The 18,241-nt window shown below is 50.0% G+C and overlaps 1 protein-coding gene across 7 annotated transcripts in view; it reads left to right on the top strand.

The window, feature by feature from the left end:
* The window catches only part of CUX1 (cut like homeobox 1), a 353,721-nt gene that overhangs the window by 62,409 nt on the left and 273,071 nt on the right, over positions 1-18,241 (top strand). For all 7 annotated transcript variants that reach the window (XM_069571106.1, XM_069571105.1, XM_069571107.1 and 4 more), the window contains exon 2: positions 14,768-14,878. In XM_069571106.1, coding sequence (XP_069427207.1) covers positions 14,768-14,878 — 111 coding nt within the window. The remainder of the gene's footprint in view (positions 1-14,767; positions 14,879-18,241) is intronic.

Raw genomic sequence — 18,241 nt, 5'->3', positions numbered from 1 at the left:
AATATCAGAACCCACTCCAGAGTCAGTAGTAGACTGTTGTAATCCTGCTGGTCTCTTGTGTGTCCTCGTCCTTTCCTGTGACTTAGATAGTGAACAATAGCTCTGTAGCTGACTCTATATAAAGTCTGATTTAAAGTGCCCCTCCAACTGTTTTTTTTGCGGGGGAGGTTCCCTTGTGGTTCAGCTGGTAAAGAATCTGCCCACAATGCGGGAGGCCTGGGTTCGATCCCTGGGTTGAGAAGATGCCCTGGAGAAGGGAAAGGCTACCCACTCCAGTATCCTTGCCTGGAGAATTCCATGGCCCATATAGTCCCATGGGGTCGCAAAGAGTCGGACACGACTGAGCAGCTTTCACTTTCACTTTCCAACTGTTTTTAGGAAGCTCCCCAAGCAGGATGGATTGCGCTGGCAACTGGTGTTGCCATTCTGGTGCCCAGTGTGGGCAAACTGGCAGCAGCATTTCCACGGCAGCTCTCAGAGCAGTGTGCGCCCCCCAACCTCCTTTTTCTCCTTAGGTATCCCTTTAGCATAGGCAGAAGTAAAACTCTTTGGGGAATTAAATGGCCCCTTTAAAATCTCACCCCTGGTCTCAGTACCTTCAGCCCTCCTGTGATGTCACCTGTTGGTGCCCAGCACCCAGGTCCCCTGGTGATGGCGACCAGCCGCTCTGGTGTCAGGAGAGAGTGAAGAAATCACACGCGATGTTCACTCTCTGTGCCACACGAGTGTCATTCTGCTGGGCCATCTGGCCGGCAGCAGCTCTCAGCCAATGGCAGGATGTCGTAAACCTCGCTTGCTGAACACGGCACCAAAAACCTTGAAAATTAACTGCAGAAATAAAATCAAAGCTGGCTCAGAGGTGGCATCTCTTGGCCTGACTTGAGCTATTTAAATGAACCTGCTCTGCGTTGCTGACAGATGTCTGTTTCAGGTTTGGTTTCCCCCAGGAGCCACTTGGCATCATTCAACTTTTACTTATAAACTCCAGGCAAAAACATTTTGAGAGCTTTCTGGAGTTTTTATTTGCTAATTAAAATGTGAGAAGGGAACACAGCTACAGGTAGAGTTCTAGTGCAAGCCACAGCTGTGATTTAAAAAAAACCAAACCCGACAGTTTCAAAATGAAGTTATTAGCACTTCACCTATAACTGTGATAGCTTTTAACTTTCATGATCCGTCTCTTAAGCCCCCCTCCGCCCCCGTAGTGTATAAAAAAGGGAGCTAAGTGAGGAAATCGGAAGATACTTTATCCTTGCAGGAGAAAATAAGAACTACCATCTCTGTGAAACTTCTTTAACTTACAAGAGTTTTTTTTTTTTTTTTTCTTATTCTTTATGTCATGCAGTTTTCCAGCAACACTTCCAGCCAGGGTAGGTGGCATATTTTACAGATGAGAAAACCAAGGTTTAGGGCATTCTGGTGACCTTTCCAGACTTTTGTAAGCAGGATGGAGCTGACTTTTCCCCAAATTCTGCTACTTCCTAGACTCCACTAATGCTGGGCAAGACAGGGCTGTGTGAAAAATCACCCAGTATTGGGTTCCATGGCTTCCCTGATAGCTCAGTTGGTAAAGAATCTGCGTGCAACGCAGGAGACCCTGGTTCGATTCCTAGGTCGAGAAGATCTGCTGGAGAATGGATTGGCTGCTCACTCCAGTATTCTTGGGCTTCCCTGGTGACTCAGTTGGTAAAGAATCCACCTGCAATGCGGGAGACCTGGGTTTGATCCCTTGGTTGGGAAGATCCCCTGAAGAAGGGAAAGACTACCCACTCCAGTATGCTGGCCTGGAGAATTCCATAGAGTGGGGTCGCAAAGAGTCGGACACGACTGAGCGACTCTCAGGTTGGGTTCCATATCTTCTACCATCTTCAGAATAACTAAAGGAAATGTCTTCTGCTCCTGGAAATCACATTCAACCGACTGGCCACCAAGCCAAACTGTATATTCCTAGGGAGTCCCAAAGTGAGTCTGTCCTCGCACACGCACTGGGTTTGCTTCCCAGCCTGCGTCCGGACCAGCAGCTGTTTGTGGCTGGGGGTGCCCCAGCAGAGAGCGAGCGAGCTGCAGGGCGGTGGATAGATTTGCCGCCAAGTGTTTTCCCAGAGAAGTGGAAGGGAACCTTTGCCAAAGTGGCTGGTGCCCTAACAAATTGATTCCTGCCAAACAATAGAAATAAATATTTTCAACAGACAGAAATTTTGGCTCCCAAAGTATTCAAATTAAAGGCTTATTTCTGAAACAAATACTTTTGGAGGAAAACATTTACCAGCGTAGATGAGATCAGAATCCCTCCTTTTTGGCAGTGGCATGATTATTTTTGAGGCTGAAACACGTTTTTCCTGCTCCTGCCTCAGTTTTAGCCCATGGCCTTGCCTCCTACTTCCTGGTGAAAGTCAAGTGCGTTGAGCCACAGCTCAGGGAAGAAGCATCGTCAGGGTTTGTTTACCACCAAGAGCCTCGACTTCCATGGAGTTAGCTGTCCAGAGCTGGATTAAGATCTCAGCTCTAACCCCTTCGTGCTGTGATTTGGGCAAAGCCTGGCCATCTGATCATGAGTTTATTACTCAATCTGTGAAATGGGCAACAGTTAATAATGTTGTCCTCAGAACCTGGGGAGCCCTTCTAGGCCATCACCGTCCAACAGAACTTCCTGGGGCTGATGGAATAGTGTGTGTCTGCCCCACTGTCTACAGTTGTCACTAGCCCTCAGCATGTGCTCCTGCAACCGAGGGATCTGTTATTTAATTTTGATTCACGTGTGGCTAGAGGCCACCGTTTTGAAGAGTGGCATTCCCTTTCATCCGCCTCACCCCATTCATTGGTCCCTGGTTTTCCAAAATTAATTGGTGACAGCTCAGCCCACCGGAGACCTCTCTCCACTGTGAATCTGGGGATTTGCATAGATCTGTTCTGACATCCATCTCCTGTCCAGCAGCTAGACCAGTGGGCCAGGTTGCATCACGCTAGGCAGGGAAATGAACATTTTAATCACAGATTCTCCCCCGTCCCCAACCAGATCTGCCTTCATGGACATTTTAACTTTTTAACAAGATTCCATTTGGTTTTGGAGTTTGTCTCATAATGTGTACCAACTATAAGGAGAATGAGAAAAGAGGTGGAGACCAGGGTCCTCATCCCTGGGCCTTTGTTAGCAGGTACTTCACATCCATGCCCGGCCTTGGTCTCCTCGTCTGTGACGTGGCCAAGCTCCTGCGCTGCCTCTCCCCCGACTTCATCCAGAGGCCTGCAGGACAGGGAGTGCTGATCCCCTCAGCAGGGGAACAGTGGAGGCTCTGGCCTCAGGGGATGAGCAGAAGATAAGAGGCTCACCCAGGAACAAGACGGCCGGGAGAGAGTGATAGCCCAGGAAAGTGAGAGAATCAAATGGCAAGGACCAACCCCAGTGGCGCCATGGGGCAGGTGGGAAAGCTTTTCGTCACTCAGAGAAGCACAAGATCAGAGAGGGGTAAGCTCTCCTGCCATTTGGAGCCGAGGCTGCTGGCGCAGAACTGAGTTTTGTTTTGTGACGTGGCCAAAGAGAGCAATAAAGCACTTTTATGACACAGACGTTGTAGCTCGGAACTGGTCAGAAAGCGGCAATTTCATTAGGTTTGGTTAATAACGTAAAGCAGAGCCCTCTTAGTTAGGGTTAAATGGCGTCCTTTCCGGTTCCCGCACCTATCCTGGGCCACGTGCGCCCACAGCGACCTGGGCCTCTGATCGCGGCTGTCTCATTATGCGTCACCGAGACACCGTCTCTCACGTCTCGCTGTTCAAACGAGAGTCTGGCAAGTGTTACATGTAGTGCAATGCCTGTCGGATACATCTGGCATTCTTGTCTTTGCATAGTGGGTTTCCAACGGGGTGAAAAACAATTAAAAAAAAAATCAAGTCTTGGTTCTCTATTGAAATTTCTCTGTCCCGAGGAATTCACAGAAAGGCTTGTGTGAAAGCTTTGTACTTGTACTTTTGTTAGGCCGATTGATTTATTTTTATTCAGTTTTATTTTCCGAATAGGTAATGCATTCACTTGATCTGCAAGCAAAATTCTCTTTAAAAATATGAGAAATCTGCCCCCACCTCTGTCCCTGCCCACCTTTAGGTGGGCAGGAAGTATATATTGGAGTAAATTGTTTTACTTGAATTTCTTAGATTGGGGGTTGATATCAACTCATCTCCCAGAATCAAGAAATACTGACGGGGATGTGTACTTGACGTATGATACCTTTTTTTTAAGAGTTAAATGAACGTGAGAATGTAATCTTTATTTGAGGTGGGGTCTAATAGTATCTGGAAGAGCACCTAACACTTTCGCTTTTTATTGCACTAGTAAAATCACTCTTAGAGGACATTTCATCTTATTTAATCCTCGTAGCAGCTCTGCATGCCTCAGTGTTCTGATCCAAGTTAGAAATCTGGCTTGGTCCAGAGGCAAAAGGTGGTGGGAGTCTCTATGCAAATAAATCTCTGCACCGACCTGCAGGTACCCCCTCCCCAATTCCTGGTTCCCAGAAGTTCCCTCTCCTTTGTCTAGGTACTGGGAACCCTACTGTGCTGTGAGACCCACCCAGCCAAGAGGTTCCGGAGTTCTCTTCATCTGGACTCTAAGTTAAGATGGGAGATGAGCTGTCAGGTTTCTGCAAGGGTTGAAACAGTGTTTCTTTTTTCATTGGAGTATAATTGCTTTACAATGTTGTGTTAGTTTCTGCTATAGAACAAAGTGAATCAACTGTGTGTCTGCATATCTCCCCTCCCTCTGGAGCCTACCCCCACCCCACCCCAGCTGTCTAGGCCGTCTCCAAGCTCTCCGGCTCTGTCCAGCAGCTCCCCACTAGCTGTGTGCGCTCCGGCTCTGTCCAGCAGCTCCCCACTAGCTGTGTTACATGTGGAGTGTCTCTGTGCGGGTGCCGCTCTCCCAGTTCATCCCACCCTGCCTTCCCCTGGTCTCCATGTCTGTTCTCTACCTCTGAGTCTCTAATTCCTGCCCTGCACATTGGTACATTTGTGTCCTTTTTCTAGAATTTGTCATACAGAGAGGGAGTCAGTCAGAAAATGAAACAATGTTTCTGATGAAGCCCCCAGAGGACTTGCAGCTTCAGCTATAGGCAGTCTCTGGCATGTTCCCACACTTGGTTGGGGACCCACAGGGTGTGGTTGACCCAGAGAGCTCACCTCCCATCCCTCTGCTCAGCCCGCACGGCCAGCTTGCACTGCCCACCTGCTGTGTGCTGGGCTCTGTGCTGGGTGCTCCCTGCAACCCAGTGCCTCCTGCTGGATGGGACCTCCCTCATGGGGAGCTGACACAGGCCCTGCTGATGGGCCGAGCCTCCACAGCAAGCCCCCTACGTCTGCTCTGCTGCTCCCTGTGTCCTCAAAGCACTGTTGGCATGGACTTTCCTGTCCCGGTTTTCCTGTTTCCTCTTCTCATAGTGGAGCATTGGTGACAGTGACTTCCTTGACTGCCCGGAGAGCTCGCTTCAGCAGAGATGAGCCCCCCCTTAGGTGATCCTAATTGTTAGGAAAAAATGGTACCACCCTAGGGAGCCACAGTCCTTTGAAGCTGAGAGGAGGGGGTGGGTCCTCTAGGCACCCGTGCCCTTCCTCCTTATCTGTTTTCACCTTCAAGAAGGTGCCTCTGTCAGCTTGTCCCCTTCCTCCTCAGCCCCCACAGCCTTCTGAACTATTCTCTGCCTTTCTAGGGTCAGTACCTGGGCCAGGCTTTTTCTGGCAGCCTCTCTTTCCCACTGTTGGCCTTGCTGTCTGCAGTTCTGAAATTTGCCCCCTTTTGTCGGTCCCTCTGTCTGGAGTGCATCCTTGCCCACCCCAGAATTCTCTCGAAGGTGCTATTATTTTTATGAAGCTGTTTTTGATTTTCTCTGAAGTAGAAGTAAGCTCTCTTCCTTTGAACCCTTTTGTACTTACTCTGAACTTCTGTTAGAGCATTTAGTTTCTTTTCCTTTTCCTTTTTTTTAAGCTTACCCTTTCATTTGGCAAGTTCTGACTACTGTAGTCCCTCAGTGTCAGCTCAGGCCCCTTATATAAAATGGTTTAGTATTTGCATATAACCTAAGTGCATCCTCCCTTATACTTTAACCTTCTCTAAATTACTTACGCTACCTAATATGATGTAAGTACTATGTAAATAGTTGTAAATACAATGCAAATAGTGTGTAAATAGCTGCGGGCTTGTGGTGAATCCTGGTTTTGCTTTTTGGAACTTTTCTGGGATTTCCCACCCGCCCCCCAAATATTTTCAATTGCTTCTGAATTGAATCCCTGGGTGCAGAGCCCACAGTTCTGGAGGGCCAACCACGAGGTGCCCCAGCACCAGGTGAAGCAATCTCAGTCCTTCCCAGAGCTCATAACCCGTGGAGCACGCAGTGTTAAGCTAGCACCCAGGGAAACACAGACTCACAAATGAGGGTTGCTGCCAGGAGGCACCGGTCAGGGGGCTACGTGCACACCTTCCAGAGGGACGAAGAGCATGAGGGGCAGGGAAGTGGCATTTGAGCTCCGACATGTTCTGGGAGCGAGAAGGGAAGGGCCTCCTAAAAGAGGGAACAACCTGTGCTGAGGGCCCGAGGGGAAGGAGGGGCCCCACCCTGTCGGCTGCAGGAGGAAGGCCGGCCTACAGGACAGGGCTCTGGTGGTCTCATCCAGGCCCCCTGGGAAGCCCCTGAAGGCGTATGCTGGGGATGACGTGTCCTCTTTTCTGCAGGGTGTGTGTATGGGGGGGTGTGGATGTGTGTGTGCTGATCACCTTACAGTTGTGTGCTGATTAACATCCATGAAGGGACCAGGCACTTTGGTCTCCCATTCAAAGACCCTCCTCGAAGCTCCATGTTCACACGCTGGTGCCTCCTGCTGTCCTGCCTCTCGTGGCTCTGCTTCTCTCCCCTGTCTCCCTTTCCTGCACTGCCTGCCTTCTGTCGAGACCCTCCTGGGCTGCATGCAGGTCCATCTAATTTTGCAGAGAGTACAGAGTCGCTGTTCTTTCCCAGGGGGGCTTCCTGGGTGGGGATGCTCATTGCCCATCCTCAGTCTCAAGCACGAGACACAGTCCTGCAGCCAAAATTCAGATCTTGGTATTGCCCAGCGGTGAATCCAAGAGGGTGAGTGGGAAAGTGATGGGTAGAGTTAGGTGTCAGAAGAAACACTTGGGAAATATGGGGTCAGACTTGGTTCTCTAGCTAGGCTTATGAAATAAGTGGAAAACATGAACTTTTCTCTAGGGAGTTCTGCAAGTTTCTCCTTGGAACAGAGACTGTCCTCCATGCACATACCCGTGAACAGAACAAAAAGCATTTCCTGCGGGACCACGTGGAGGGCTCTGCCGGGAATGAGGCATTCGTAGGCCCTTATCAGTCCTTTGAAGCTCATGTCTCATTATGGGGGGAAAAAATGAGATTTTAAAAGATAAATGTTTACTTTTTAGGAGTAGTCCTTACGTTTACATGTTCAAAATCCGCCAAGTACAAAAGGGTAGTTGGTGAAGGGACCTCTCCAGCCCCCTGAGGCCCCCACCTGTTCACTTTCCTCTCCAGAATAAGGAATCGCGTGGGGATCTTGTATATAAGCACATTTTGTGTGTGTGTTCCCACTTACAGTGGATCATGTCCTGGTCACTGCCTGTGACTTCTGATTGAACACAGTGTGTCCACTCTGGCACCAGCCCCCTCTCAGCAGCCCTTTCACCACTTGCGTGCCGAAGCCAACCTCTCCAGGGGGACCTGACCCGGCTCCTGCTTCTTCTGAGTCCCCGTTCATGGTCTCTGTCAGCACTAGTCACAACCATGGGTTGTGCTAGAGACTCAGTGAGCCCGGAGGAGGAGGAGATGGAGGGTAATGGGAACTCAGGCCATCCCATCCACAAGCCTCAGCCGAAATGGGCATCTTTCATGAAAACGTGGAGCCCTTTCTTGCTGGCAGTGTGTCTTGCCGTATCTAATGTTTCTGTTTTTGTTCTACCAGCCTGGTCCCATCTGTCTTGTTGCTCTTCCATGCCAGCCTTGTCTCCTCCCCTGGACTTTGGGCACCCTGGAGCCCCCAGCCTAGTCGGGGATGGTGGTGGCACAGTGCATAATGGCCTGAGGTCAAGTACGTGGTTCTGAGAGAACCAAGAACCCCCTTGATGGAGTACTCACCACGCCTCGAGGTGGAGGTGCATTCCTTTAGTGATCTCCAGGAAGGGCACATCATTTGACAAAACCACACAGGTGACAGCAGGGATGGAGCCTAGAAGCAAAGCCAGGGTTCCCTGAAGAGTCTTCAGGTGTCCCCTGTAGGAGGCCAGGGAGCGGGTAACAGAAGAAGGCAGGTTGGTGGGCTTGGGGCCTTCACCCCTTTCTACCCAGAGTGGCTTCCGCTTGTCCTGTGATTCCATTGCAAGAAACGAAATGGAAAATGCTTAGAGGACTACTTGGTGCAGAAACCATGGCTGGCCCTCCCCTTTTGCACAAGTGTTCTCATTTTCTCTAGTAAAGCCACTTTAAATTCTTATATAGGATTTGCGGTTGATTAGTTGACAGATAAGCTTGGAAAAAAGCATCAGATGAACCAAAGTTAGCAACAGTGAAAGGACGATACTTTACTCTGATGCTGGGCCGGCGTGTTTTCCCCACCAACTCCGGGGCGGGGGCTGGGGGAAAAGGGGGCCTGTGTGCCTCTACTCAGAGCGCTGGCAGGCCTGGCCTGGGGGCTTCATGGAGAGAGAATCTCACAAAAGTGGTGGCACCATTGCAGGTACCCCCCCACGTTTAAAACAGACAGACAACTGACACATTCACTTTGAAGGGGAGCAGTTCCAAACTGAAGTCATTGACACTAAGACATGTGTTTTCTTGGGGAGAAACTTCCATGCAGAACTTCCCTGACCAGGGATTGAAACTGCAGTGCAAGGGCAGAGCCTTAACCACTGGGCCACCAGGGAAGGTCCCTCAGTTTCTTTTAAATTACATGGTCACTTCTTATTTGTGTGTGTGTCTTTAATCCTTGGCTAAGAGGCTGGAGTTCCGGAAGAGAGAAACTTCCAGTGTTGAGAGCTCTGCCCTTTGAGGATCTGTTAGAAATGGAGAAAAAAACATCCCAGTAGTCAGAGTCTGTGAGGAAAACAGGATTGCAGCTTCCATAGCTCTAGGGCCAGATCCCCAGTTTCCTGGGTGAGGTGTCCAAAGCCAGGGTCTTTCCCTGGACCTTGAGGCCTCCTGACATTGGTCATCCCACAGCGACTTTGAAAGAAAACTCCAGAGTTTCTGCATCCAGGTGCCATCCTTGCAAGATGCTTTATCGGTACCGTCAAGCTCTTACCGCACAATTGCACTCATCTCACATGCTAGTAAAGTAATGCTCAAAATTCTGCAAACCAGACTTCAGCAATATGTGAACCGTGAACTCCCTGATGTTCAAGCTGGTTTTAGAAAAGGCAGAGGAACCAGAGATCAAATTGCCAACATCCACTGGATCATGGAAAAAGCAAGAGAGTTCCAGAAAAACATCTATTTCTGCTTTATTGACTATGCCAAAGTCTTTGACTGTGTGGATCACAATAAACTGTGGAAAATTCTGAAAGAGATGGGAATACCAGACCACCTCACCTGCCCCTTGAGAAATCTGTATGCAGGTCAGGAAGCAACAGTTAGAACTGGACATGGAACAACAGACTGGTTCCAAATAGGAAAAGGAGTACGTCAAGGCTGTATATTGTCACCCTGCTTATTTAACTTCTATGCAGAGTACATCATGAGAAATGCTGGACTGGAAGAAACACAAGCTGGAGTCAAGATTGCCGGGAGAAATATCAATAACCTCAGATATGCAGATGACACCACCCTTATGGCAGAAAGTGAAGAGTAGCTAAAAAGCCTCTTGATGAAAGTGAAAGAGGAGAGTGAAAAAGTTGGCTTAAAGCTCAACATTCAGAAAACGAAGATCATGGCATCCAGTCCCATCACTTCATGGGAAATAGATGGGGAAACAGTAGAAACAGTGTCAGACTTTATTTTTTTGGGCTCCAAAATCACTGCAGATGGTGACTGCAGCCATGAAATTAAAAGACGCTTACTCCTTGGAAGAAAAGTTATGACCAACCTAGATAGTATATTCAAAAGCAGAGACATTACTTTGCCGACTAAGGTCCGTCTAATCAAGGCTATGGTTTTTCCTGTGGTCACATATGGATGTGAGAGTTGGACTGTGAAGAAGGCTGAGCACTGAAGAATTGATGCTTTTGAACTGTGGTGTTGGAGAAGACTCTTGAGGGTCCCTTGGACTGCAAGGAGATCCAACCAGTCCATTCTGAAGGAGATCAGCCCTGGGATTTCTTTGGAAGGAATGATGCTGAAGCTGAAGCTCCAGTACTTTGGCCACCTCATGCGAAGAGTTGACTCATTGGAAAAGACTCTGATGCTGGGAGAGATTGGGGGCAGGAGAAGAAGGGGACGACCGAGGATAAGATGGCTGGATGGCATCACTGACTCGATGGACGTGAGTCTGAGTGAACTCCGGGAGATGGTGATGGACAGGCAGGCCTGGCGTGCTGCGATTCATGGGGTCGCAAAGAGTCAGAGACGACTGAGTGCCTGAACTGAACTGACATGCTCTTTCAGCTGAGTTGGAAATACTGCTGATCAGAGTCCGTGGGTTTGCTGCCCACTTCCATCACCTGGGACTTGGGTCTGCAGTTGTTTCCACAGAAAAGTTCTGAGTAGTTCAGAGGGGACGCCCTCCTCTGCCCTCCCGTGGGAAGGTTGGGACTTGACTGAGTGTGGTGTTTTAGGCGACCAGCCACCTCCTCCTCGTTCACAAGCCCCAAGATTGGCCCATGTGCAGCACGTTGTGTAAGAAACAGCTGTTGTTTTGACAAAGGACGTGCTTGTCTCACTTTTTGAATCACCAGTGTGAGTCAGGGGGTCATCTATTCCAGGGCTCTGCCCCGGGCAGGTGGACGCAGAGACCATGCACACTCATGTATGGGACACAGCATGTAAAATATGTTTCTGTAATTACGTGTGCATTTTTTCACATTAGCAGTTTTGAAATATATATATATATATAATATGTATTGCAGTTTTTCCGATCAGGTAATTTATGCATGTGGCAAAATAGCCGAAAGATACATGAAGAGCAGGTTGCCTCCTTTCCTTGGCCTCTCAGAGCCAAGCACAGTTTCAGGTTTATCTTTTTAGAGATAGTTGAAGCGTATTCAACTGTGTGTGTAGATATTCTTTTAAACAGTGTGGTGCTGTTTTGGACTTTGGTGGTTTTTTTTTTTTTTTGCTTCAATGTATTTATTTTTGGGGGGGGATAGGCTGCATCAGGTCTTAGCTGTGTCATGTGGAATCTTTTGTTGTGACTCAGAGACCCTCTAGCTGTGGCACGCAGGCCCGCTAGCATGGCTTGCAGATTGTCTGACTGTGGCACACAGACTCTCTAGCTGTGGCTCACACACTCTCTAGCTGTGGCACATATTCCAGGGCATGCAGGCTCAGTAGTTGCTCTGTAGCACATGGGATCTTAGACCCCTGACCAGGGACTGAACCCTTGTCCCCTGCATTGCAAAGCGGATTCTTGACCACTGTACCACCAGGGAAATTCCTGCTTCAGTATATCTCAAATATCATTCCACCTCATGTAGTACAGGTAGGAATTTTTGTTGTTGTTGTTCTTTGTGAATTTTTAATACCTTTCAGATGCGGAGACTCTCTGTGCTCCTGTGACGTGACCAGCGACTCAGGAGCTGAGGGTTCTGTATTTCAGGCCTCCACTGCCACCTCCCCGAAACATTAAATTCCCTTGATAATGCAACATTGTTTGTGCAGATAATAAAACAGTATTTGGGTTAGATTGACTAGCCATCTCCTGCTTTTGTGTTGTCCCCAGAGCCTTCTTACAAAGCCTTGATGTCCTCCGGGGGAATCAGTCAGGAGTCGAGAGCCTTGAACCTGAGCTGCCAAGCCCCGCAGCACTGGAGGCTCGGGTCCTCCTCCTTGCTGTGCCAGTCTGTTTCTGTGGTGGCAGGTGGCCACGCCGGGTGCAATCTGAAAGAGCCTGGTTGGTTTTTCACATGGGCCTGCTTGTGTCTGCACGTGTGGGGAAGGGGTGTGGGCCCCCCTCCCCCGAGCATCACGCCTGCCAGCAGCAGTTCACCCCAGGTGCCCTGGCCTTGCCATCCCATGATAGGGGTGGGTTAGTCTGCCTTCCATCGAGTGGCTGTTGCCAGGGTCAGCCTTCCTGAGGGGCACATGGGGGGCCGAGGGGCCCAGAGGGACCCCCAGACCATGTATTGTTCTACTGTACGCAGGGGAAGACGCACAGTAGAAGATGGGAAGGCAGCATTGGGTCTGGGATCTCACAGTCACCATGAGCCCCCAGCATCCAGCACCTGGTGGCAGAAGTCACCAGACGTCCTCCGCCTAGATGACAGCCCCCTCCCACGAAGCAGGGTCTCCACTGAAGGCGCTTTGTTTTTCTCTGAAGTTTTCTGCATCTGTGTGTGATTGGAACCAAACATCAACTTTACTTTTTTTGTCATATTTCAATATTGGCCTTTCTTTTCCTCCCCCTTTCTTGAAATCTCCTTTTATAACTTCTGCTGCTGCTGCTTAAATATAGATGTCTCAGTCCTCCTCCTTACCAGATTGTTTATATTTTTGAGAAGCCTTCTGCTCATCTGCGACTGCTCTCTCCTCTGTCTCCATCCCCACGCTGCCACATTGGTGTTGGTTGCTCTTTTCTTCCCTTGCCTTCACTTGACTGGGATGTGTTTCAAATGTGGTCTATCAAAATGTGCAGTGTTTCCCTCTTTTCTGCAGTAGCTTTGACATCTGTTCTTGAAATCGAGCCCACGTTATTCTTTTGGACTTGCTTGCCCAAGATCTGCTGCGATGCCAGAAGCAGGGAAGGAAGGCGGGAGAAAGAGAGTGGTGTGGTGGTACCTCCCCCATCTCTTCGTACCGCACCCCCACTTTAAAAACTGCCTGCCATTTCCAAGTTGACAGCACCCTAGATGTTTGTTCCAGCACTCTGCCACCCTGTCTGGCAGCGGCCCACCCCGCCGCGGAACGAATGAAGTGCTCAGCAGTAGGGGCTCACAGACGCCTTCGGTTACTTCCGCCAAAAAGGAAGCCGGGTGGGCGGCAGGCGGGGGAGGAAGGCTCTTGGCTTCCTGGGTGTCTGTGGATGGCTCTTCGGCTTGGTTTCTCCTCGCCATTCGTAGCCCTGCTGGGCCTTGGGGTGACGGGCCGGACCATGGAGAAGCCACTTGGAGCCACCGCTTGATCCCAAGCAAGATGTGTGTCTTTAGCAGCCGAAGCCATCCAGCACGAAAATGCGCCTCTCCGTGGCTTCCGGATTATGTCCTCTCACTCCTGCTGTCCGCCTGGGACACCACCCTGGGCCCATCTGCCGCAGGCTTGTTTGACACACAGCCTCTTGGCAGCTCGTCTCAGAGCTCCTGAGGCCAGGACACGGGCTCTCTGATGCTCTGAGTGTCAGTTTGTGGTGTGTGACAGAAGTCTTCTCATGGGGGACCCACTCCGGGTGGTTCTCAAGAGTCCCAGGGGCCAGTTAAAGAGTTGAGGGGCAACACTGTTTCCAGGTGCTTCACTTCCCAAGTTGATACAATGCTGGAAGTCGTTATTCTTGGGGCTCGCCTCTTAAGGTCCCTCTTGAGAATGACTCAATGATTGCAGCCATGAAATTAAAAGACCCTTGCTCCTTGGAAGGAAGGTTATGACCGACCTGGACAGCATATTAAAAAGCAGAGACATTACTTTGCCAACAAAGATCCGTCTAGTCAAGGCTGTGGTTTTTCCAGAGTCATGTACGGATATGAGAGTTTGACTATCAAGAAAGCTGAGCACCAAAGAATTGATGCTTTTGAACTGTGGTGTTGGAGAAGACTCTTGAGAGTCCCTTGGACTGCAAGGAGATCCAACCAGTCCATCTTAAAGGAAATCAGTCCTGGGTGTTCATTGGAGGGACTGATGTTGAAGCTGAAACTCCAATCCTTTGGCCACCTGATGCGAAAAGCTGACTCATTTGAAAAGACTCTGATGCTGGGAAGGATTGAGGGCAGAAGGAGAAGCGGACAACAGAGGATGAGATGGTTGGATGGCATCACTGACTCAATGGACTAGGGTTTGGGTGGACTCTGGGAGTTGGTGATGGACAGGGAGGCCTGGCGTGCTGCAGTTCATGGAGTCACAAAGAGTCGGACACAACTGAGTGACTGAACTGAACTGAGAACGACTAACAGGTCCTGAAACATGCCTATAGTTAACCCACTAAGTATTTGTTAAACAAAAGCAAATCAGATGTGGCTGTAGAAGACTCCAGGCCCAGACTGTTGGAGAGTCAGAAAGGTGCCCCGAGTCGAGCAGCAGGACTGGGACCCGGGGATGTGGCAGGAAGAGGTGCTTGTTAGGAGCAGAAGCGAGCGACACTGGGGAGGGATGGTGTTTGGGCACTGGCCTGACTGGTTTTAGCGAAGCAGTATGCATCTGCACGTTGTGTTGTAGAAGCCACCGCTTGTGAGGTGTGTGTGGGTACATAGCACATCAAGTTAAGCAGGTTTGGGGCATGGACGGGGTGGTGGGGCCAGATGGGAGCCCAGGCCTCTTTCCACTGGTCCCCAGTCCCTCCTGGGCCACAAGGCAGTGATCCTTGGCACCACAGGCTCTCCTCTGGTGTCCTGGTCATGTGCAAATACACTCTCCTCTCTTCAGAGTGTAATTACAATCTGGTCTTCCCTTTTTGTTTCTCTCAACAGAGGGAACTCGATGCCACCGCAACAGTATTGGCAAACCGGCAAGATGAAAGTGAGCAGTCAAGAAAGCGGCTCATCGAGCAGAGCCGTGAGTTCAAGAAAAACACTCCAGAGGTGAGCGGCGTCTCTGTGCTGGGCTTGGGCTCTCTGAAGGAGGGTAGGGTCTTCTCGTCCTAGGGTGCGTTCAGAACACCAGCTGTCTGCTGCTTCCTTTCGGCCGTCCTCAGCCCTAGTGGTGAGCCCCTGTGTGGGCTGGGGACTGGATTAAACCCTAGCCGACTCTTGATGCAGATGCTGAACCAGCTGGGTGGCCAGGTCAGACCCCCAGCCCCTCTGTGTGCACATCTGTAGGCAGGGTCCTGGAGGGGCGCATGAAGGCTTCATGCGTCTGAGGATGCAATATGCCGATGATGCTTCTTGCAAAACATTCAGCCTGGTCGGGCCTTTCAGGACCCTCTGTGTTTCCCCCCTTCCTTGGGGGAAGGGGGAGAAGGGACTGTGCTCTTGTTGTGCTCCTCTTATTTTGGGGAAGTATGTGTTCAGAGGACAGTGTTTAGAGTGGCTCGGGCAGCCTTTTCCTGCCCTGTTTTCTTGGTCCCTCGTTCCCTGAGTCTTTATCAAAGGACTCAGAAGACAAAAAAAAAAAAAAATACAGGAGAGTTTTACCGACCGTCAGGCAGACACGGTGATTGCTTTCTGGGAGCTTCTGCCAAATGAGTCCACAGTGGTTCTTGTGCTGGGGGCTTGCACCCAGCCTCCTGCACCCCCCGTGGCAGGTGCTCAGAGCTCCAGCCCTGGCTCCCAGGCCTCCCCAGATTCTTCCAGGGAGGACAAAGGAACAGGCCTGGAGGAAAGGATGATTTCTGGGAGGGATAGTCTAACTTTCATAATAGTCCCAAAAAATGATGTGTGACTTGAATTTTTTTTTTTTTAAAGTGGATTCATTTTAAGTGTTTCAAAGGAGCTTGCCATCTAAGGGAGTGTTACCATGAATCATTTGGGGAAACAAATAATTAACCCTCGATTTTTGGAACAGATATTTCAGGAGAAAAAAATCTTGGTAGTCCAGTGGCAAGAAACAAGGGAGGAATGGCAGGACCACCCAAGGATTTTACGTTTTAGACCCACTGCTTGTCCTGTCTACCCCCGCCGCCGGCCCCTGCCCTGAGGTGTGTGTCTTCAGTGTTGTTACTGAGCAGACACATGGGTCAGTAGCTCAGGCCTGGGAGGTTGCCGCCATCTGTGCTGCTGGGGAGTGCCGGGTGGGAAGGGGGAGAAGGGACTGATGGTCTCCACGTCCCACCTCGTTGTGACAGTAAAGGCAAGAGGGGAGAAGGCCGTTGAGCGACCAGCCACCTTCTTCCTCTCAGGCTGCTCAGAGCAGACCTTCCTGGAAGGTCTCACTGTGGGGTTCCTCATGCTCTGGTCTTTGACTTTGTTTCCCTAGACCCACCCTGGTCAGGTATGTCTCTCCAGCCACGTTTGGCCTTGATCAAGCAACTAGCTATCCCCACTCTCCTGTGTTCTCACTGCTGTTCCCTTGGTGACCATATATCCAGGGTGGTCATCGGAAACCTAAAAGAGAAGGGCAAGGTCATGCTTCCGAGGCCTCAGTCACCAGTCGGTAGATATAATCCATCCTATGATGAAGTGCCTTGAAGAGAACTGGATTCCTGGGTGTTCCTCTCCAGTCTCAGTGCCCCGCCAGCTGAAGGTGGTACCCGCTGAGGAAGGGCGTGTCCCCCTCCTGCCACTTTGGGCCCAGCACTCGCTTAATAAATGTTGACTGGGCTGAATGGGCCCCGTCCCTCCACTGACGTATGAACAGGCCTCATCCTGCGGGGACTGGCCGCTGGCTCCCTAGGCTTGGGTTAAATCCCACGCCAGTAACTGGCCTCAAACTTTGTGTTTTTCCCCCTAATCCCAGTAAATAGGAGAGGCTTGGGGTGGAGCAGCCTGGTGGGGAAAGGCCCTCTGGGGCACAGCTTTCCAGGGCATGTTTTGTTTGTATATTCTTGATCTTTTCTTTTTTAATTTGTTTTTGTTTTTATTGGGCTGTAGGATATAAGTTGGGAAACATCTTTGCAAGTTATGTCAGGGCATGGTTTTAGACAGTGTCTTCCGCAAAGAGGGAGCTGCAGAACCCCTAGAATGGAGGGACGCTGCCGTCCTGCATGTCCCCGGCTCTGCCAGGAGGTTGGGGCTGGTGCTCACTTGGGCTCCTCCCGCTATGATAAGGAGGCCTCGCTGTAGCACAGATTTCCAAGACACGTGAAAGATAGGCGTGCAGAATCTTCTGTAGGTTTGGAAACCTCTTAAGGCCTCAGTGGAGGGTAGGAGTGGGTAACTTTGGCGAGGAGTACAGAGGGGGATTCTTGGGGGTTCTGTGGTGTGAGGGGTGTGGAGGCACATGGAGGGCTCTGATGAGTGCGGGGCCTAGGACCCAGATCAGACAGTGGGTTGTCACTTTGTCTGGGGCTTCAGTGCAGAGGAGCCCGACTTGTCTCTGACATCAGTTATTTCTTCCGATTATTCAACAACGGAGGACAGATTAACACTTACTGTTGAGGGAACACTTCTAGAAATTGGATGTGTGAAGATGAAGGTTGCTTAGAACTTTACTCTCAGGGTTTAAAAAAAAAAGTTGGCTTGTTGGTAGGGAGGGCATCTGTGGGTTTGGACACAGACCAGCATCCTCACACCTCACACAGTCAGCCAAAGGAGGACCAGCCAGCGGGGCAGAGCCAGGGCCAGTGATCTTGCCGGACTTTCACCAAGTGGATTGATTCTTGGTGAAAACCTTGATGTTCCTCTTTGTTTCGGGAAAGCAGAAACTGTCCTCCCAGGGTCCTTGAGTGCCTGGTGGATCTAACAGGCAGACGCAAGCTCCAATAGAGAGTCAAGTGAATGAGGTTATCCCCTGGCAGGGAGTTTGTGTTTTCCTGGACTGGTGCTGCCCACGGGCAACTGGGAAAGCCCAGGACCCAGGATGGGGTTAGGGTGGAGGTGAGGGGCCCGTGGGACAAGGCACCACGGAGGGCAGAGTCCTGAAGATTTTTTTGTTGAGAATGAAGTTCTTTCAGTTTCAGTTTTATGTCATTAGATGAATACACTGCTAGTCAATTGATATTATTGCTTCTGTCTTTTTAAACTCAAAATTGTAGTTAATCTGAAGGAAATGCCATTGTTCTGCATATTAAGTTTCATGCCTTTCTTTGACTCAAAAAAAGAGTTCCCTTTGAAGAAAAACGTTTTAAATTTGAATTTTGTGACTAAACATCCACTCCCTGTTGAGTTAATGATTGATAACTGAACGTCCAAGACTGAGGGTATTTCTAGGTTGGATCACTTTCTATATTTATCAGTGCAGGTGACTTACTGGCTGGTGTCATTGGGCAAATGACTTAACCTCCCCAAAGTCTCAGTTGCATCATCTATAAAAGGTGTAATGGCAGGGCCCAGCTCACAGGGGTGTGT

Source organism: Ovis canadensis, chromosome 24 (assembly GCF_042477335.2).
Source record: "Ovis canadensis isolate MfBH-ARS-UI-01 breed Bighorn chromosome 24, ARS-UI_OviCan_v2, whole genome shotgun sequence".
NCBI lineage: Eukaryota > Metazoa > Chordata > Mammalia > Artiodactyla > Bovidae > Ovis > Ovis canadensis.
Note: the sequence above shows the minus strand (reverse complement) of the source record. Positions and strands in the feature narration are given on the sequence as shown.